Source organism: Salvelinus fontinalis, chromosome 3, assembly GCF_029448725.1.
Source record: "Salvelinus fontinalis isolate EN_2023a chromosome 3, ASM2944872v1, whole genome shotgun sequence".
Lineage (NCBI taxonomy): Eukaryota > Metazoa > Chordata > Actinopteri > Salmoniformes > Salmonidae > Salvelinus > Salvelinus fontinalis.
The window spans coordinates 8,222,728-8,245,424 of record NC_074667.1 but is presented as its reverse complement, the minus strand read 5'-3'; the positions used below and the strand labels follow the sequence as shown (position 1 = coordinate 8,245,424).

Below are 22,697 nucleotides of genomic sequence, written 5' to 3'. Positions count from 1 at the left end.
GACCGGTGGAGTTTCTGCAAGCTTGGAGGAAGACGGAGGAACAGCCCTGCCCCCTGCTGGCCCTCCCGAAGGCGACATTCCCACTGTGGGCCCCCCCGACAGCCTCAAAGTACCTGACGCTAAGTCCAACTGAGCCCCACAGTTTTTCAAAAAGTCCATTCCCAGTATACAGGGGTCCTGCACCGCTGCTACCCACACCGGACACCCCACAGTTCTCCCCCCCACAGTCACAGATAGCTGACACTTCCCTAACATGGGGGCTAGCTCCCCCGTGACAGTCCGTAGCTGGACATGGGTCGGCTCCACCCGCACCCCAACAGGTAGTATGTCTGGTCTCACCAGGGTTACTGTAGAGCCCGTGTCGACCAGGGCCAAACATTCCACCCCCTCTACCTTGACGACGACATTGCAGAAGTCCCCAACGGTGGTACGTCCCACCACAACTACCGGACTAGGAAACACGGCGGCAGCTACACCCTGGGGGAGCAGGACCCCACCCTCTTGTCTGCGCTGCTGGGTACCTCCTTTGCTTACAGTGGGTTCGGGGGCGGGGGGGTGGGCCCGCGCTGCCCCCTGCGCGAGAACCCGTTGTCGTTTCCCTGGTGACGGGGGAATCTGCCACACTCCCGCTGAATGTGGCCAGGTTGGCCACAACCCCAGCAGACAATAGGAGTTGAGCTGACACTGCGACGTTGCCTGGAGCCCCTCTCCATGACAAGCGAAGCAGTCTTGACCAGCCCGCCCAACTCGTCAACCCACTCTGGCTTTGTGACCCCTGGCACCCCAGCCACCGCTGCTCTCACCTCTGGTTGACTGGTGACTTCCACTCTCACTCCCTCACCCCAGATCAGCTCCCTCTTCCTGGCTATCTCCACTGCAGCCTGCAGAGATGGTGGGTCCGCCATCTGAACATGCTTACCCAGTTCGGTGGAAGAGAGCGCTCTAATAAAACTGTCCCGTGCCAGCTCGTCTTGCACCCCAATCGGCATAGTTGCATAAGCCCGCCTGGTCAGGCTCAGAATACCACTTGCCAACGCCTTTAATGATTCCCCCTGAAGTCTCTTTTTGTTACACAGTTCAATACGCAGCATGTTGGGCTGCGCGTCGCTGCCGAAACGGCCCCCCAATGCCTCCACTAGCGCACCGTAGTCGCCCCTATCGCCCGGGGCTAGCGTTAGCAGGCATTCCGACGCCTCCTCCGCCAGGCTCAGGGCAAGCTGTAACGCTTTCGTCTCGTCAGACCACCTCCCGGCTCTAGCCAACAACTCGAATTGAGTGAAAAAAACTTCCCATTTACCTTGTCCATTGAACTTTGGTAGTTTAGCCGCTACCGTGGCTAATGGCAATAGGTCGCCGCCATCTCTGTTTACCTTAGCAGGCCCAGCCATTTCCGCACCCGGTGACGTCGATATCCCCGTCGCCGTGACGTCAGCTCTCGAGCGATGCGAAGGAAAACCCGCCAGTTCTGCCATCTTGCTGACTGACAATTTAACTCCCGCCATGTGGCTCTCCAGCTTCCCTACGGCAGTCGCCGCCTGACCCTCCCGACCGGGTACCCCCGAGCCCACAACGGACACCTTGTCCGACTCTTCCTTAATTTTCCGCCTCGCCCCAAGCGACATGACCGTAGATGCGAGTCACGCTAAAGCCAACCCGGCCTATACTGAACAGCTAACTCGCCTAGTCACGATCCCGTAGTTCGAAAGCACTTCTGACACCAATGTAATGACCCGGCTGGGTCATAAAGGGAAAAGAGACGGACTCTAGGTGTGCAGGTCAGAACACAGGTTTATTCATAAACTGGGCTATTGTTCCGGCCACAACCCACGCCGCTAAATGCCGAACGTACACAATGTTACCCTGTCGGGTCAAGAGTCACTCTCATAGGAACAGATCAAGGCACGAACAGAAGAGAGCGAACAATGAGACAGTAATCCCTATTTATGCATTTCCAAATCCCGCGGTATTACCCATCATACCCCCCCAACCTTTCCATCTGTCCTGACATATTCAACCCCTGCTAGTAGCCATGAGAACCATAACACACCCACAAACACAGAACACAATACCGGGTCGTTACAATATGTTAACTTGGAGGACCGCCGCTCCACCTTCCTGTTAAGGTGAGCCGAGCACAGCAATGTGAGTCCAGAAAGATAGTGTATGCTACATCATAAATTATGTAATATGCCAGTGAGATATGTATACTGTAGCTAAGAAAGTAATACTAAGTGTATGTTGTGTCGTAAGATGTTAATTAAAACCTCTACAGGATCGGTGGGTCGCCCGCGGGATGGTTGAGCTAACGTAGGCTAATGCGATCAGCATGAGGTTGTAAGTAATAAGAACATTTCCCGGGACATAGACATATCTGATATTGGCAGAAAACTGAAATTATTGTTAATCTAACTGCACTGTCCAATTTATAGTAGCTATTACAGTGAAATAATACCATGCTATTGTTTGAGGAGAATGCACAGTTATGAACTTGAAAATGTATTAATAAAGCAATTAGGCACATTTGGGCAGTCTGGAGTAGGATTAGATAGGGTAAATAGTTATTTTATAATATTATTTTATTTTAAAGAGAGAGCTAATAGTTGGCAGAGTGATTTTTCTTTTTCCCAAATGTTATAGTACTGTATCACAAAGAATTGAATGTATACTGAACAAAAATATAAACAGAGTTACACAAGCATTTCGCTACACCCACAATAACATCTGCTAAACACGTATGTGACCAATAACATTTGATTATAAGGAAATCAGTCAATTTAAATAAATGCATTAGGCCCTAATGTATTGATTTCACATGACTGGGCAGGGGTGCAGCCATGGGTGGGCCTGGGGGGGCATAGGCCCACCCACTGGGGAGCCAGGCCCAGCCAATCAGATTTTTTTCCCCCCACAAAAGGGCTTTATTACAAACAGAAATACTCCTCAGTTTCATCAGCTGTCCGGGTGGCTGGTCTCAGACGATCCTGCAGGTGAAGAAGCCGAATGTGGAGTTCCTGGGCTGGCGTGGTTACATGTGAACTGCAGTTATGAGGCCGGTTGGACGTACTGCAAAATTCTCTAACATTATTAATATTAAATTCTCTGTCAACATTCCTGTAGACATTCCTGCAGTCAGTATCCCAATTGCACACTCCCTCAAAACTTGAGACATCTGTGGCATTATGTTGTATGACAGAACTGCACATTCTAGACTGACCTTTTATTGTCTGCAGCACAAGGTGCACCTGTGTAATGACCGTGCTGTTTACTCAGCTTCTTGATATGCCACACCTGTCAAGTGGATGCATTAACTTGGCAAAGGAGAAATGCTCACTTACCTGGGATGTAAACAAATTAGTGCACACAATTTGAGAGAAATAAGCTTTTGGTGCATATGGAACATTTCTGAGATCTTTTATTTCAGTTAATAAAACATGGGACCAACACTTTACATGTTGCGATTATATTTTTGTTCAGTATAGGTAGGTCGTGATTGGCCTCACTATCCAGTAGGTGGCGGTGTATGTATCTTAAATTGGATGCGATCCGCCAACACAATCCCAAAGAAGAAGTATTTTTTATCCTCGTCTGAGGCGGCAAGCTAGCAAAGCAGGGCTCATTTTTAACTTTTGTTAAACCCTTACATTGTGTTATGTATTTTGGAAAGGAGATGATTCGAATGGATGGACATGACCAAAACACATTGAACATGGTAAGAAATGTGTCCTTGCTAACCTGCCAGCCAAAAGCTAACGTTAGCTAGCTACGTTTGTTAAACGTCCAACCAGGCCAAACAAGTCTAACATTAGCTAGGACGAGGACGGGGTTACATTTTCTAAAAAACGGGAACTTGTTTCTGGTAAATGTTGTATTTATAAAATGTATCTGGCCTAAATGTCACCGTATTCGCTATTTTGACCAGGGCACATAGGAAATAGGGTGCCATTTGGCAGTCACGGTACTCTGTAGCTAATCTGGGTTTGGGCAGGTCCTGCAGTGAAGCCATCATGGCCGTAGGCTGTAGCGTGTTATAATCTGGTGACTGACGTACACACTTTAAACCACCTATTCTCATTTGAGACCCTTATTTCAAAGATGCAAATCTCTTCTAGCCATGGTAGTGAAAATAGGCGACTTTGATATTTATACATGACCCAAAACATTACGGGATGTTAATTGCTTGATGAATTCAGAAACCACACGCGTGTAGAAGTGTTCAATTTACGTTGTATAAGTATACATTTACTCAAGCGTTTCCATTATTTTGGTAGTTGCCCGTATACAATAGCAGTGGGTTCTGTGAAGCCTGGCAATTGCTGTTGTGCGCATGTATACAGCAGTTTGACGCTCATGATACTGTACACAAACCATTGTCTTTAGAAAACATACGTTGGTCCCTTCTCTCTTTTTTTTTGTTTTAATCTAAAATTCTGTAATGTATTTACTAATAAATTAAACTAAACTAGATTCGTTTTTACTAGCCAGCTATCTAATTTAGTGGCAAAGGGGTACAATAGAAAAGAGTATAGGTTTGGCTAGTACTCCACTGACAGAAAGATTCCCCTGTTGGTGGTAATGATACACGTTGTCCAGTAAAGGGTGTGTGTACTAGGATAAGATCGCCTCCCGGGTGGCGCAGTGGTCTAGCTGCGCCACCAGAGTCTCTGGGTTCACGCCCAGGCTCTGTCGCAGCCGGCCGCAACCCGGAGGTCCATGGGGCGACGCACAATTGGCATAGCGTCGTCCGGGTTAGGGAGGGTTTGGCCGGTAGGGATATCCTTGTCTCAGTATGTAAAATGTAGGCACTCTACTGTAAGTCGCTCTGGATAAGAGCGTCTGCTAAATGACTAAAATGTAATGTAATGATGTAATGATAAGATCAGGGACAGAAAATATTCAAACATATGAAACCAATGTTTATCATCTCAACAATAAACTGCTCTACTAAAACACTTATCTTCTAGGTTTCCCATCTGTAGTGGTTCAGCATATCTCAACGAGTCGGTTGTCCTTGAAGTCAAGAGATGCATGCTGACAATAAAGGTACACACATTTCTGTGGTGCCAAGATCATGGGTCCCTCTCACCTCTGCTGTAATTGGCCTACTGGGTAAGTAGAATACATGGCTTGGCCTTTAGTCTGGCTTTTCCCCCTGAAATGGCACACTATTCCCTACTTAGTACTTTTGTCTAGTGCTTTGGTCAAAATAGTGCACTATATAGGTACTAGGGTGCCATTAGGGAATCACTGTGTAAATAATCTGGTCTTGGGCAGGTGCTGCAGTGTAGCCGTCATGGCTGTATGCTGCAGCGTGCCTTGTTGGACCTAGACTATAACAGGGGGTTCTGTGAAGCTGCCCTGGCAGTTGCAGGTGTGAGCATGTATACAGCAGTTTGATGTTCATGTATGATACTGCAGACAAACTTTGTCTTTAGATAACAGAAGTGTCTCTTCTATCTTTTGTGTTGAAATAAATAAAATGCTGCAGACGTATTTACAATTCAATGAAACTAGATTTGACCAGCTAGTTAACTTTAGTGGCAGAGGGGTACTGTCGTGAAAAGGGTATACAGGTTTAGCTCGTAGTCTGTGCCCAGAAAGATTTCCCTGTTGGTGGTAATGATACACATCTTCCAGTGATGCATACCAGGATAAAATCAATAGTCATGAGGGAAAGATCAAATGGTCTGTTTTATAAATTGAATTGTCTGACATATGGATCTAATGTTTATCATTTCAACAATAAGCTGCATACTAAAACACTTCTGTAATCTTTCCCACCTGTAGTGGTTCAGGATATTTTAACAAGTCAATGTCCTTGAAGTCACATGATGGCAATGGAGCGGCAAAGCATAGAAATGGAATGACACAGATTCTATTTCCGTGGCGACAAGATCCATGGATCCCTCTCACCTCTGCTGTAATTGGCCTACGTGGTAAGTAGGCTACATGGCTTGGCCTATAGTGTATCTGTCCCAAATGACTCCCTATTTAATGCAGTACTTTTGACCTGGGCTCGTATGGCTCTGGTCAGAAGTGGTGAACTATATAGGGAATGGTGTGTCATTCTGGACGTGCATGCTTTTGATAATCTGGTCTTGGGCAGGTGCTGCAGTGTAGCTGTCATGGCTGTGTGCTGCAGCGTGCCTTGTTGGACCTAGACTATAACAGGGGGTTCTGTGAAGCTGCCCTGGCAGTTGCAGGTGTGAGTATGTATACAGCAGTTTGATGCTCATGTATGATACTGCAGACAAACTTTTTCTTTAAATCACAGAAGTGTCCCTTCTATCTTTTTGTGTTCAAATAATCCTGTAGATGTATTTACAATTGAATTAAACTGGATTGGCTTTCGCCAACTAACTTTAGTGGGAAAGGGGTACTGTAGAATAGTATACAGGTTTAGTAGTCTAGTGCAGGGATGTCAAACTCATTTTATGGAGGGCTGAGTGTATGCTTCCTTTATATTTCCTTTCAATTTGTGTAATAAAGACTTAAACAACCAGGTGACTGGAGTTTCCAACAATTAATGAGCTGAATTGATCACGCAAGTACAAGGGAGCGAAAACCCACAGACACTCGTCCCTCCAAGAAATGAGTTTGAGACGTGGTCAAGTGACAAAGATTTCCCTGTTGGTGATAACGTTGTCCAGTAGAGGGCATACTTTGTAGAAGATCAATACACTCATTAGGGACCAATCAAATATTCTTAAATTGAACTGTCTCACATATGAAAACAAAGTTTATCAGATCAGCAAACCTCTGTGCTAAAAACGTATCTTCTGTTTCTCACCTGTAGTGGGTTGGCATCTCATCGTGTCCGATGTCCTTGATGAACTCACATGATGGGGCGTCTATTGAGACCAGATGCATGATGACAATGAAGGGGCAAAGCATAGAAATATATTATTAACAGATTCGATTTCTGTTAGAAATGGGTCCCTCTCACCTCCGCTGTAATTGGACTACTGGGTAAGTAGGCTACATGGCTTGGCCGATAGTCTGTGTTTGTCCCAAATTGCACACTATTCCCTACTTAGTGCACTGCTTTTTAGGGTATGTTGCTTGGGCTATAGTCTGGCTTTTTCACAATGGTGCCCTATTCCCCATTTAGTGCACTACTTTTGTCCAGGGCTTTGGTCAAAGTAGTGCACTATATAGAGTACAAGGGTGACATTAGGGAATCACTGTGTAAATAATCTGGTCTTGGGCAGGTGCTGCAGTGTAGCCATCATGGCTGTATGCTGCAGCGTGCCTTGTTGGACCTAGACTATAACAGGGGGTTCTGTGAAGCTGCCCTGGCAGTTGCAGGTGTGAGCATGTATACAGCAGTTTGATGCTCATGTATGATACTGCAGACAGGTGTCTTTTAGAAAACTGAAGGTGTGTCCCTTCAATTTTTTTGTTGTGTTTAAATAAATCCAATGCTGTAGACGTATTTACAATTCAATGAAACTAGATTTTACCTGCTAGTTAACTTTAGTGGAAGAGGGGTACTGTCGTTTAAAGGGTACACAGGTTTAGCTCGTAGTCTGTGCCTAGAAAGATTTCCCTGTTGGTGGTAATGATACACATCTTCCAGTGAGGCATACCAGGATAATATCAATAGTCATGAGGGACAGATCAAATGGTCTGTTTTATAAATTGAACTGTCTGACATATGGATCTAATGTTTATCATTTCAACAATAAGCTGCACACTAAAACACTTCTGTAATCTTTCCCACCTGTAGTGGTTCACGATATTTTAACAAGTCACTGTCCTTGAAGTCACATGATGTGCGGCATTGAGACCAGATGCATGAAGGGCCAAAGCATAGAAATGGAATGACACCGATTCTATTTCCGTGGTGCCAAGATCCATGGATCCCTCTCACCTCTGCTGTAATTGGCCTACCTGGTAAGTAGACTACATGGCTTGGCCTATAGTGTATCTGTCCCAAATGACTCCCTATTTAATGCAGTACTTTTGACCTGGGCTCGTATGGCTCTGGTCAGAAGTGGTGAACTATATAGGGAATGGTGTGTCATTCTGGATGTGCATGCTTTTGATCATCTGGTCTTGGGCAGGTGCTGCAGTGTAGCTGTCATGGCTGTGTGCTGCAGCGTGCCTTGTTGGACCTAGACTATAACAGGGGGTTCTGTGAAGCTGTGAGCATGTATACAGCAGTTTGATGCTCATGTATGATACTGCAGACAATTGTCTAGAAAACAGATGTATGCCTTCCTAATGTATTTTATGGTTGTTAAATGCTGTAGGTGTATTTTGCAACTCCTAGCCTATTTCCTCATTGAATGTGTCATGCTTCGTAGGCTACGCCCACCATTTTCAACTTGTGTAAAAATGTGTCAATTACATAAGGGATAATCAAGGTGCTATGTGTTCTTTGGAAAATGGTGAACGACATGGAAGGAATGTTCTACGACGCGCTAGCGAAGTGGAACTTAACTCCCAGTGAGTTGCATTATTTTACAGAGAATGCGTAGAACCCCCACGTTGGTTATCCCTTGTGTCATGGCTATAATTTGACACAATTACCAGGAGAAAAGTGTTTGAAATCCACTGAAGTAGCTAGTAAGTTTAAATGATAGCTACAGTAGTTGTCTTAGTAACCAAACAGACTTGCTTATTTAGCTTACCAATCCAGAGAAGACTCCCATTGGGCAATAGAGGAATCTATAACTCCTCGGTCAGTGGATTGTCACCCAATCATGTTCACATTGTCATGCAGCATCACGTGGTTGTTAAGCTGATCGTCATGCTCCTCAAAGTTAAAGTGACTATGCATCTATGATAAAGAGGGGTTGCGGGGGGGTCACACAATGCAAATAGTCCGGGTAACCATTTGATTACCTGTTCAGTAGTCTTATGGCTTGGGGGAAAAACTGTTGAGAAGCTTTTTGACCTAGACTTGGAACTCCGGTACTGCTTGCCATGCGGTAGTAGAGAGAACAGTCTATGGCTGGGGTCTTTGACAGTTTTTAGGGCCTTCCTCTGACGCCGTCTGGTGTAGAGGTCCTGAATGGCAGGCAGCTTAGCCCCAGTGATTTACTGGGCGGTACGCACTACCCTCTGTAGTGCCTTGCGGTCAGAGGGCCGAGCAGTTGCCGTACCAGGCAGTGACGCAACCTGTCAGGATGCTCTCGATTTTGCTGCTGTCGAACCTTTTGAGGATCTCGTTACCCATGCCTAGACTTTTTAGTTTCCTGAGGGGGAATAGGCTTTGTCGTGCCTTCTTCACGACTGTCTTGGTGTGTTTGGACCATTCTAGTTTGTTGTTGTTGTGGATACCAAGGAACTTGAAGCTCTCAACCTGCTCCACTACAGCCCCGTCGACGAGAATGGGGCATGCTCAGTCCTCCATTTCTTGTAGTCCACAATCATCTCCTTAGTCTTGGTTACGTTGAGGGATAGGTTGTTATTCTGACACCACCCGGCCAAGTCTGACTTCCTCCCTATAGGCTGTCTCGTTGTTGTCGGTGTTCAGGCCTTCCACTGTTGTCGTCTGCAAACTTGATGGCGTTGGAGTTGTGCCTGGCCATGCAGTCGTGGGTGAACAGGGAGTACAGGAGGGGACTGAGCACGAACCCCTGGGGAGCTCCAGTGTTGAGGATCAGCGTGGCAGATGTGTTGCTACCTACCCTCACCACCTGGGGGCGGCCCGTCAGGAAGTCCAGGATCCAGTTGCAGAGGGAGTTGTTTAGGCCCAGGATCCTTAGCTTAGTGATGAGTTTTGAGGGCACTATGGTGTTGAACACTGAGCTGTAGTCAATGAATAGCATTCTCACATAAGTGTTCCTTTTGTCCAGGTGGGAAAGGGCAGTGTTGAGTGCAATAGAGATTGCATCATCTGTGGATTTGTTTGGGCGGTATGCAAATTGGAGTGGGTCTACGGTTTCTGGGATAATGGTGTTGATGTGAGCCATTACCAACCTTTGGTGTGAGCACATCATGGCTATGGACGTAGAGTGCTACGGGTCTGTAGTCATTTAGGCAGGTTGCCTTTGTTCTTGGGTTCAGGGACAATGGTGGTCTGCTTGAAACATGTTGGTATTAGACTCAATCAGGAACATGTTGAAAATTTCAGTGAAGACACCTGCCAGTTGGTCAGCACATGCCCAGAGCACATGTCCTGGTAATCCGTCTGGCCCTGCAGCCTTGTGTATGTCGACCTGTTTAAAGGTCTTACTCACGTCGGCTACAGAGAGCGTGATCACACAGTCGTCGGGAACAGCTGATCCTCTCATGCATGCCTCAGTGTTGCTTGCCTCAAAGCAAGCATAGAAGTGATTTAGCTCGTCTGGTAGGCTCGTGTCACTGGGCAGCTCGCGGCTGTGCTTCCCTTTGTAGTCTGTAGTAGTTTGCAAGTTTAATCCTTATTGTTGCTAGCTTCACATAGATGGGTCTGACACCATTAATCAAATAAGAACTTTCTTATAAATTAGGGTTATTTTAGATGACATGTAGCAATATAGTTAGCTAACTATAGCTACTGAAACATATGTCTTTTTGCTATGTTTTTGAGGAAGAACATATTTTGCATACATGAGCTAGCTAGCTTTTTTTATGACCAGCACTGTAGGTGCGCGAGACAACTTTACCAGCATCAAAGCATACGTATCGATGAATCGTTGTGACATTTGAAATGCGAGTGATTGTGTAATAACTACGTAAAAAAATGTATGAACGTGTTAAATTATTATGTGACGTGCGGTCATATTCAGCTCCTGATTGGTCGACAAGCTTATTTGATACTTCAAATAGTGTTATGTGACACGCAAAGACCCAAACGGCGTTCCATAGAAATCCTGGTTGAGAATTAAATGACTGAACAAATGAACAACGAAACAGCACAGCATGTAAGTGAAATAAATGGGTTTTGATTATGTTTTACTGGTAATGGGGACATGCGTAAATGCCAACAAAATAACATTTTTGTCAGTGTGTGTGTGTGTAACCTTTATTTAAGATAGGCAAGTCTGTTAAGAACCGATTCTTATTTCCAATGAAGGCCTACCCTGGACAAACACGGACAACGCTGGGCCAATTGTGCTCCACCCTATGGGACTCTCAATCACGGCCGGATGTGATACAGCCTGGATTCGAACCAAGGACTGTAGTGACGCCGTCTCTGCACATTCTCTGCAACTCTTCCACGTGTCCTTGGTCTATAAGAGATTATTTTGTCTATATAACTGTTCAAATAATGGTTAATAATCTAATGGGGGCTCCATTAAAATGTATTCTGTACGTTATTTTTTTAAATGTTACTGTCAATAGGCTTATTACAAATATGCATTGAGAAACAATAAATGATCTGAATCCGTGTCAATGTTTAAATCAGATAAATTGAGGTCTGGGGGGAAATGAACACATTTGAGTTGAATTCTCCTTTAATTATGCAAGAAAGGAATGTCAGTCTAGCTATGTTTCTGCGGTTAGCCCGCTGCAGTACAGCTACAGCACAGTGCAAAACAATGGCTACCCAATTGATGCCGATATTGTTATGTTTGGCTTTTTAAGCCGATGGTTGCTAACCAGGGGTGGGATAATGTCACTGTGCCGTTGATTGGATAGTAGCCGGGAGCTTTGTTTATGACCGTTTGCGATAGAACGCAAAAAAATAAAAGCAAGCATTTTCACAATTTTTGGAGACCCCTGGTATAAAGTTTCCTAACCCATCTGTTTGAACCCCCAAGGAGGTGATGCCCTGCTGTGCCCCTCTTCAGCCCAGTGGGTTCTGACTGGTCAGTTGATGCACTTCCTCTTGTGTTAGGTTTTGCACCACTTCCTGGTTCCAACAAATGTCCTGATGGAGTGAAGGAGCAGAATCAAACTAACGGTTGATGTTTTGACTGATGTATATTCATAGAACTAGATTAAATGTTATGTATAGTTGTGTATTGTCATCAGGAGAACCATTTGTCAAAGATTCAGTGAAGTATGATATTATCCACTTCCTCAAGGAGAAGGTAGCAAGCAACAAATGCTACAACTATGAAAAATGTCTTCATGACAATGTTATTGCAATGACCTTGCAGGGGGCTCTAACAACTTGACTCTCAGCCAAGACCATATCACATTTGTGTGAATGTATTTCCGGAACATGCTGTTCTCTTGGTGTAAACTAATGTGGCATGATGTCAGAACTGTAGTTTTCCCTTACAATTGTTCATGACTCATCAATAAAATTAGTAAACAAATAAATGTCCATGTCAATCTATTCATTTTTAATGCAGTAGAAATGTAACCAACTGAAGGCATTTGCACCACCTACTGTAGTTTGATCTTGGTGGGTTTGATGGAAGACCTTGGTTTGCTGCTGAATGGATGTGATGTTACTAGTTTGCCTTAGAATGGAGACAACTACATTTCAATCGGCACTAGCCATCTGTGCTAAATGTCTTGCATACTTAGTGTGTAATTTCATGGCCCGAAGAATAAGCTTCGTCCCAAGGCTGCTGCTTATGCCCAGAAGGCCTTGTCATTGATGGCACTGTTATGAAATATGAGCTAAAATCCCTATGTTTGACACGCACATGTGCTCAGAATGGCGAGGATAGACTGACATTGCCCTGTGTGGATCTTAAACAGGATTATCTTAGATCTAAACTCTGTGTAGATAACTACATGTGCATGATTCCACAGCCATGTGAGATGTTTACATATTGCAGCTGAATGCAAATTATTCTTACCTCTTAATTTCCCTGCTGGGATTTGGCGTTCTCAAATGGTTATCCAACAGGAAGCCCTGCCCTAGGGGAAGTGGGTAATTGTGGAACCTCACATGTAAAGCATTTGAGGACACAAGGCTATGCCTTACACAATAGTCCCCCTGTGCCATAATGTCATAACTTTATCAAATTGAATCAATGGAATGTTGATAAAGGCATTGCAGCGGTGGAAGCAGATATTACATGGCTAATGAGGTTAGTATTAAATGTCTTTACCAGCTCAGTCAAGTAAAACAAAGTTAAATACGTTTTCATGTTAGATGGAAATCCTGAAACTATCTTGTCAAATGCTTCGTTCTTTGTATCCCATGACTCATTTTGCTGTACAGTACACTGGTGATTTGAATTCCCGATGCTGACTCAATGCAGCCTACTGAACATATTGCTAATGCAATTGTATCTTATACATTAAGCATAACTTAATAATTTTGGGGGACCCTTCAACTCATGCTTATGATCTACTGTACTGCCAACTTAGGCCACACTTTTTTGAAAGACTGGCATGTGCACATGGACTTGGATAACTAAGCTGAAAGCCAGTAAATGGGTTCTAGACTGAGTTGTGAAGGTCATGTCATGCTGTTTTTTTAAATGGATAAAGCCCTCTTTTAAATTATACGAGATGGAGGGATTTAGATTATATTTGAGTGCAGAATTAGGCAAATATTATTTTATAAATGTAGTATGGATTTTAGGGGATCCACACAGTAAATTACTCATTTTGTAAACAGAAGTATGGTGAAATGGACCAATTAACACATGTCACATGGGCATATTGTCCAATATCATGAATTGATGCATGGTCATGATATGAAACTTTTTTTCAAATGTGCATATGCACAGTTCTCAGTGAAGATGACAGCTTCACTCATATCATGTAGCTTTTTCCTCTGTCGCCCGTCACAGTATAAAGAACATTTGACATTAATTGTATGACAGCTGAGTTGTAAGCATAAAAAATGTGATTTTCAATCACCAAATGCCAGGTCATCTGTCATGTCTCCTAATATTCTGTCCCATCACGCAACTATTATTTCCCTGATAGGCCTACTTATTGATTTAGAAACTGATTTATATTCAATGATTTTTATTGTAACCGCATATGCACCACACCGCGGCACTGCTGAGCTCTGTCTGTACCAAAGGGGGAGGGGCGAAACTGTCAATGAGAAAGCTCGAGCTTTCAAATACATTCATTCTCCAGTACTCAAGGCTCAAACCTTCAGCTGGCTGTCTTTAGCTCGCTAGCTGCATCTGGTATCTTTTCGCTATGAAAACCCAATTCTGAACCTGCTGTTATCTAGCTATGCCTTTTTAAAGTGCTGTTGTCGCTATCAGGTCGATGGCTGATTGGCTAGCAAAACAGCTAGCTAACGTTCAGCACTCGTTCGTCACCGACCGGCGAAAAAGGAACCGAATAAGGCTATGGATTAACAGTATAACTGTACTTGAGTTAACTCTTCAGTCAAAATAATACGAGACAAATATATCGAAAGAAGCAGATAATTGTTAAAGAAATTCCGATAATTCATTGGTGAGTGTCATTTATATTTGTTAAGTTAACGTATTACCTGCAAGGCACATGTCTGTAGTGATTGTGTACAGTGATGACTAGCTAATGTAGGCTAAATAGCCTGAACCATCCTTTTAACGACTTCACACAGGCTTCTACATGTTATAGCTATATAGGGTGTGTGTGAGTGTCACTCACTGAGCATCACTGAGTGAGTGTTCTTGATTTCTGAAGGGCTCAACTATAGGTGTTTGAGTGGCTCTGGCACAGCTTGTTTGTACAGTAGATTACAGTGCTGCTGGCCATCGCTATGGCGTATTGGTTAACAGTGAACAAAGAACCTGTATTGTATTCTGGTTTGGTTTCTGAAATGTCACCTGTTCTTTTCCCCTTGACTTACATCTTTTGTTCAACAGGGAAATATCATCTCTCTCTAATACATGACGGTAACAATTGTTCACCTGTTTTAAGTAGCCTAAATAACCCCTATAGTTGGCTAAATGGAAAGGTTTAGCCTAGTTTCACTTTAGTAGAATATGATTAGCTTTTACAGACAGTAGCATAGATGTAGCTTGGTGCCGGTCTTCTGCTCTCTTGCCAACTATGAAATTGTCATGCCAAATTTCATTTTAAAAAACAGGCTGACACCCAGGCTAGTGTGACGCTTTAGTTGAAAAGCCCCATATCCCTCAGAAGTATAGCTCTGGTCCAGTGCGTTACGTGCGGCTTATGCCTTAAACGTTGGAGTCTCAAGCCGAACCTAACGCCCTGGTTGGATCAGACCTACCAGAAGTAGTGCTGTGTAGCAAGTGTTAACACCACTATCATACAATGTCCCTTCCTTGCCGCACGGCTGCTGAAAAAGTCAAGCAACACTTGCTTAGTAACATGTATCTGCACTTTAAATAAATCAACAACACTGAACAAGTAAGGTATGCCATGTGCTAAGACTGGGCAGGTACTCCTGCCTGTCTTTACATGTCCTTGTCGGAACAGGTTTACAGCAACACTTACATTTCACAATGTGATTTTTGTTTTGATCTTGTACATCTGGGTTGTGTTCAGTAGGCACAAAGCATAAGAAAATGGTTTGAAACAGGGAGGTAGTACAATCTGAACCTGTCCAGCAAGAAGCGCTCGTTGTGCCCCAAATAAACACATCCCAGGCTTACCCAATAGCTGTTTGACAACAGGGCAATTCCACGCCTGGACAGCCCGGAAATATTTAACGTATCTCAGATTGGTCTGGCAATTCCCACATAGAAACTTTGGTTCAGAAGAATGTTTGACATGCTTTTCACATTTGTATCACAAACCATTAGAGAAAGTGGCAATTTTAGGCCCTTTTTAGACTATAGGGCCTACATTCCTCCTGTAAGACCCTATGAGCTGTGAACCGTACAAGATAACGTCTGTGTCCAAATACCCATACTAGCGTACTAAATACGTAGTATGTGTTAAAGTGTTATAGTTGCACGATATATCGGTGAACATATCGGAATCGGCCGATATTAGCTAAAATTGCTAACATCGGTATTGGCCCGATGTCTAGTTTAATGTTGTTAAAAACCGATGTCAAAGCTACCGTGCATACTTTTATAACGTAGGTACATGACGTAATGACATCACGTAAAATTTTGCGCTACAAGTGCAACACAGCATTCCTAACCTAGCCCACAATGTCTGCTGTGTGGATCGAGCAGTCAACAAGTCGAGCAGTCATTTGAAAGAGTAAGAAGATTTCAGCGAGACAACTCAAAGGAGAAGTCCATTAAAGCCAAGATAATGGAATTCATTGCCCTTGACAATCAACCGTTCTCTGTCGTGGGTGATGTTGGCTTTCACCGACTGGTCGAGCACCGGTACACACTACCAAGTGCGCTATTTTTCAGATGTTGCCCTACCGGAGATACACAGTAATAGCGTCACTGTTATTAGCTTCACAACATACATACTATGGAAGGCAGTTTGGTTCTTTGCGTGTCAAAAAAGGATACAGTAGCACTGTCAAAGCTGTACAAAAAAGTCTGCAAACACCGGCCACGAACGATGAGTTTACAATATCGCTTTGGTAATATAGCATAATTTGTTCGACCGCAACTTCTGGGGTAGCTAGCTTTAGCTTGGTACCTAGCTAGCACCAATACAACCAGCCTGAAAACAATGACCAGTAGAAACTGCAGTCATTTTCATTATTCTTAGCAATGATTTAGGAATCCTTGTAAGTCTTTGCTAGGTTGCCACTTGTTGTTCGCCTTTTGAAATTGAACTTCAGTTCATGAAAATAAATAGCTAGTCAGCTACTTAACCCTGCTGCCCAAAGCTAACGTTTTAAGAAGGCAGCTAGCTTCACAATAAGGATTAGGCACAATAGTGGAATTTGCGGTTTGCCTTCAAAATAAAAGTGTGCCGTTGACAGTGATGCAAATGAATACAAATAGTACAATTATGCCATACCTTCATTTTGAAGGCTAACCGCAAAGTCCTAATCCTTATTGTGTGGCTAATCCTTATTGTGGCTAGCTTCACATAGATGCATCCGACCACCATTAATCAAGTAAGAACTGTCTTGTAAATTAGGGTTATTTTAGATGACACCTAGCTATATAGTTAGCTAGCTAACTACTGAAACAGATGTCGTTTTGCTATGTTTTTGGGGAAGAACATTGTTTGCATCCATGAGCTAGCTAGCTTTTTTTTATGACCAGTACTGTAGATGTGTGAGACAACTTTACCAGCATCATAGCATACGTATCGATGAATCGTTGTGACATTTGAAATGCGAGTGATAGTGTAATCAATGTGTAATAACTACGTAAAAAATGTATGCAGTCATATTCAGGTCCTGATTGGTCAAATAGTGTTATTTGACGTGTATCTTTTTTGACACGCAAAGACCCAAACGGCGTTCCATAGAAATCCTGGTTGAAAATTAAACGTCTGAAAAATGAACAACAAAACAGCACAGCAAGTAAGTGAAAGAAATAGGTTTTGATTATGTTTTACTGGTAATGGGGACATGTGTAAATGCCAACAAAATAACATTTTGGTGTGTGTAACCTTTATTTAACTAGGCAAGTCAGTTAAGAACAAATTCTTATTAACATTGACGGCCCGGGCCAATTGTGTGCCATCCTATGAGACTCCCAATTACGGCCGGATGTGATACAGCCTGGATTCGAACCAGGGACTGTTACGCCTCTTGTACTGAGATGCAGTGCCTTGGACCGCTGCGTCCGTGTTAACTATTTAACTGTACTAGAATGCTTAAAAGGTTGCAAAAATTAAAAATATCGGGTATCATTTTTTGTTGGCAAGGAAAATATCGGGTATCGGACATAAAGGTAATTTCGGTGCATCACTAGTGGTGCATCATTAGTTATAGTATGTGACATTTTGAAAATGGCGAATGTGTTGCAATTGCGTTGACCCCCACCATTAGTTTATTTTGGTACAGTTTGTCAATTTATCTGATTAGCAGCTGTTAGACACGTGAGTCAGAAAAGATGACTGAATTCTACTAGATTAGCGCTCGGTTATGTTTGGGCAGGAGATCCTGTATAAACACGAACTCACATCCTTGACAACTTCCTTCACAACAGCTCTGCGCTGCTCCGCGAAACACAAGAAGTATGGATGTCCTGACTTCTGCAGATGCCGTATCACCGTAAACGTTGCAAGGCCAATGCAGACGTTGGATTGACCATGCAGAATGCACAATGCACGTCTTTCTCCGCTCATTTGTGCAAATTCATTGTTTCATAACTTCATTGTGTGAAGTGTTTGCGTTTGATTGTTAGTGTCTATCAATTCCCCATTACATACAGTAGATCACCAGTAGTACAATTACTGGCCTGCTTGCAAATGTAGGCATATAAATGTGTCCATTTGGGAATCTGATCGTATTTCTGAATTGGCTTAACGCACCACCACTAATGAGCTGTGGAGGTTCTCAAAGTAATGTTTTCTTTACATCAGACAGCATGCAAACAGTCTGTTTTTACATTAATTGAGAATGACAATAGTTCCTAAAAGTATTTGAAAAATCGTTCCAGCTTTCTCCCTTTCGATAACCACTCAGCGTGAAAGGGAAAATGTCATGCTCTGATTCAGTGGAAATGTCATACAATAGGACTACTTAATGACTTCTTATCCGTTGCGCAAATAGCCTACAGCTGTGTCTGTCCCGAGTTCAATGGCACAGGAAACTCTGAAGGCCCAGAATAATTTATCATATTGCCCATGTTAATAGTTGATACGTTTCAAGTTCGTTGCAGACAATGTGATTCATATGGTATTTATTATCAGGATATTTTCTACCTACAGGCTACAATGTTTTTATTTGTTGGCTTTATAGGCAATTTTTACATAGTTGGCATTGGCAATATAAGTTACTTTTTAGCATTGTATAATTTTCTATTAGATTTGGATATAATTTAGATATACGAAGACGTTATTATAAATGAGATGAAACGGTTTCACGAAAATATGCACATGAAAACTTTAACTGGCAAGCAGATTGGTAGAAAGGTTAAGATTATTTGGCATTCCACTTGAGAAAGATTGCCGACTCCTCGTGTAGCCTATTACAGGCAACTTCGGGAGAGTAATGGCAGAATCTGCAAAAGCCAGTAGAAGTGGGAGGAGAATGGTCAGGTTAAATTTTAGTTTTTTGTTATCTTGATCTCTGGCTCCCTCTTGAGTTATTTGTCTTATTTCATCAAAGAGGTGTGCTTAAGGCATCAGACAAGCTCAATGCATATATACTTGATTTTATTAAAACACAGGGTTTGTCCTATATATTGAAAAATACACATTTTAACATTTTGACCAATCCAAATATGCAGTGGAACATTCCAGCGTTTTCAGGGACCACATCTGTTGGCTCTATCAGGACCATAGCCTAGTCCTACTGTATTTACCAACGTCTGCACTGTGGTGGTTACCAACACTAAGTTCTTGGAATGCGCTGCTTACATTTTACATCACAGAGGATGCATTAATTCATCAGTTCTCTACGGCCAACCACCCATTCATGCGTTTACGTAGGCTGTAGTGCAGTATTAATGACCCCCAAGCTTTCAGCTCTACTGCTAGCTCCACATAATATTTACATATGCATCAATGTAGGTCTACCTGAATAGTTTATCAGTCATGCGGTTGTGACTCGTTGGCACTTAGCAGTCCCTGACTTTCCAGTATTTGGCCATGTCTATCTCTGTTCCCTATGCAGTTAAGTTCCTGAATGGGTGATGTATGGTGCAAAACGCTGCATTCATTGATCAGTTCAATGATACGCGCTTCCTCACCCACGGCAGAGGAAAGTGCCTTCCTGCAGGCAATGACTGCAGACAAACTGCCAAGTACTCCGGGCTCCCCGCCAGCTGCTACACACACACACACACACACACACAAACACAAACAAACAAACAAACAAACCTGGCTTACTTAATGACATGTCAGATGCCTCCAGCGGGGCCATCCAGAACTATACTGCCATTTTACCAACTCAAGCAATATTTTCTTTGTGTGTTACGTACCCATTCTAATGCAGTCTGGCCCATTTTTGTCTAATCTCACCAAGACAAGTCTATGATGTTGGTTATATAAGCTCTAATATCAGATTGTTTTCTCTCAGGTCGTTGGCACCACAGTCGTTCCCACCATGGTGCAGAAGTATCAGTCACCCATCAGGGTGTACAAGCAGCCTTTTGAGCTGGTGATGGAGGTAAGTGTTACTCTGCCCTAGACTCTTGACCTCAATTGACGCCCCACATGAATATTAGATGTACTGTAGTGGTTATGCAACGGTAATGAATGGGTCCCCAAGACCACCTCTAGGAATTGGTGGGTAAGGACGTTAGGGCAACCTTGTCCTTCATATGATTGACTAGAAGTTGACAACATGGTTGTTTGAGATGTAGCCTAGGTCTAACAAATACCCAGGCAGTAGTGGTTGAGTTATGTAATGGTAATGAATGGGTACCCAAGACCACCTTGAGGGAAGGGTTGGTAAAGTACATTAGGGCAACCTTGGCTTCATATTGAACATGTGTGCCACATGATGTGTGGTCGTGTTGCACTGTGGCGTACTATCTAGCTGCTTGGGTCTAACATGCACTAGCAGTCATAATACTTTGATGGTCTTCGACTGGTCTTCTTGACTGATCATTAGTGTAATCTATCAAGCATTCCGCTCAAGTATTGTCCAGCCAAGTCCAGTCCAGGATGCACAAATCACTTCTAGTCCATCTAGTATGTAGACAACTCAAACCTCCACACCATCTCAGGCCATGTCCGTGCACCAACCCTTTTAATATCTGAATAGCAAATGGTGGGCACTGTTATGTTGAACAGAAGTACCACTGCTGAATTGGTTGCTGGTCTGTTTCCTCTGTTAAATGCAGCACCTGTGCAGGCTTTTGGTGAGTGAGTGTCTTCTGGCTCCTATAGTATGATTGAGTTGTACTCACTCAGATAAGATGAGGGGATGCGTGCAGTACACAACCTGGAAGTGTAGACGTAGCGTCTGCCTCGGTCTGTCTGTACTCTCTCTCTCTCTCCTCCACTCTCTCTGCATCAATGAGTATGGTTACATGCACACAATAATGCGACCTATTGTGGATAGTCAGATTAATATAATTTACATTTACATTACATTTAAGTCATTTAGCAGACGCTCTTATCCAGAGCGACTTACAAATTGGTGCATTCACCTAATGACATCCAGTGGAACAGCCACTTTACAATAGTGCATCTAAATCTTTTAAGGGGGGGGGGGCAGAAGGATTGCTTTATCCTATCCTAGGTATTCCTTGAAGAGGTGGGGTTTCAGGTGTCTCCGGAAGGTGGTGATTGACTCCGCTGTCCTGGCGTCGTGAGGGAGTTTGTTCCACCATTGGGGTGCCAGAGCAGCGAACAGTTTTGACTGGGCTGAGCGGGAACTGTACTTCCTCAGTGGTAGGGAGGCGAGCCGGCCTGAGGTGGATGAACGCAGTGCCCTTGTTTGGGTGTAGGGCCTGATCAGAGCCTGAAGGTACTGAGGTGCCGTTCCCCTCACAGCTCCGTAGGCAAGCACCATGGTCTTGTAGCGGATGCGAGCTTCAACTGGAAGCCAGTGGAGAGAGCGGAGGAGCGGGGTGACGTGAGAGAACTTGGGAAGGTTGAACACCAGACGGGCTGCGGCGTTCTGGATGAGTTGTAGGGGTTTGATGGCACAGGCAGGGAGCCCAGCCAACAGCGAGTTGCAGTAATCCAGACGGGAGATGACAAGTGCCTGGATTAGGACCTGCGCCGCTTCCTGTGTGAGGCAGGGTCGTACTCTGCGGATGTTGTAGAGCATGAACCTACAGGAACGGGCCACCGCCTTGATGTTAGTTGAGAACGACAGGGTGTTGTCCAGGATCACGCCAAGGTTCTTAGCGCTCTGGGAGGAGGACACAATGGAGTTGTCAACCGTGATGGCGAGATCATGGAACGGGCAGTCCTTCCCCGGGAGGAAGAGCAGCTCCGTCTTGCCGAGGTTCAGCTTGAGGTGGTGATCCGTCATCCACACTGATATGTCTGCCAGACATGCAGAGATGCGATTCGCCACCTGGTCATCAGAAGGGGGAAAGGAGAAGATTAATTGTGTGTCGTCTGCATAGCAATGATAGGAGAGACCATGTGAGGTTATGACAGAGCCAAGTGACTTGGTGTATAGCGAGAATAGGAGAGGGCCTAGAACAGAGCCCTGGGGGACACCAGTGGTGAGAGCGCGTGGTGAGGAGACAGATTCTCGCCACGCCACCTGGTAGGAGCGACCTGTCAGGTAGGACGCAATCCAAGCGTGGGCCGCGCCGGAGATGCCCAACTCGGAGAGGGTGGAGAGGAGGATCTGATGGTTCACAGTATCGAAGGCAGCCGATAGGTCTAGAAGGATGAGAGCAGAGGAAAGAGAGTTAGCTTTAGCAGTGCGGAGCGCCTCCGTGATGCAGAGAAGAGCAGTCTCAGTTGAGTGACTAGTCTTGAAACCTGACTGATTTGGATCAAGAAGGTCATTCTGAGAGAGATAGCAGGCGAGCTGGCCAAGGACGGCACGTTCAAGAGTTTTGGAGAGAAAAGAAAGAAGGGATACTGGTCTGTAGTTGTTGACATCGGAGGGATCGAGTGTAGGTTTTTTCAGAAGGGGTGCAACTCTCGCTCTCTTGAAGACGGAAGGGACGTAGCCAGCGGTCAGGGATGAGTTGATGAGCGAGGTGAGGTAAGGGAGAAGGTCTCCGGAAATGGTCTGGAGAAGAGAGGAGGGGATAGGGTCAAGCGGGCAGGTTGTTGGGCGGCCGGCCGTCACAAGACGCGAGATTTCATCTGGAGAGAGAGGAGAGAAAGAGGTCAAAGCACAGGGTAGGGCAGTGTGAGCAGAACCAGCGGTGTCGTTTGACTTAGCAAACGAGGATCGGATGTCGTCGACCTTCTTT

The 22,697-nt window shown here is 44.2% G+C and overlaps 1 protein-coding gene across 5 annotated transcripts in view; it reads left to right on the top strand.

Moving 5' to 3' along the window:
* Positions 1-2,986: 2,986 nt before the first annotated feature.
* The window catches only part of LOC129837863 (SEC14-like protein 1), a 60,929-nt gene continuing 41,218 nt past the window's right edge, over positions 2,987-22,697 (top strand). For 2 of the 5 annotated variants that reach the window (XM_055904374.1, XM_055904347.1), the window contains exons 1-2: positions 13,898-14,262; positions 19,880-19,969. In XM_055904374.1, the coding sequence (XP_055760349.1) occupies positions 19,907-19,969 (63 nt within the window). In that variant the 5' untranslated portion in view covers positions 13,898-14,262; positions 19,880-19,906. Of the gene's footprint in view, positions 3,710-4,961; positions 5,107-5,784; positions 5,934-6,793; positions 6,967-7,726; positions 7,894-13,897; positions 14,263-19,879; positions 19,970-22,697 lie in introns of those variants that run through there. The other 3 variants (XM_055904383.1, XM_055904365.1, XM_055904356.1) reach the window with 2 other exon arrangements.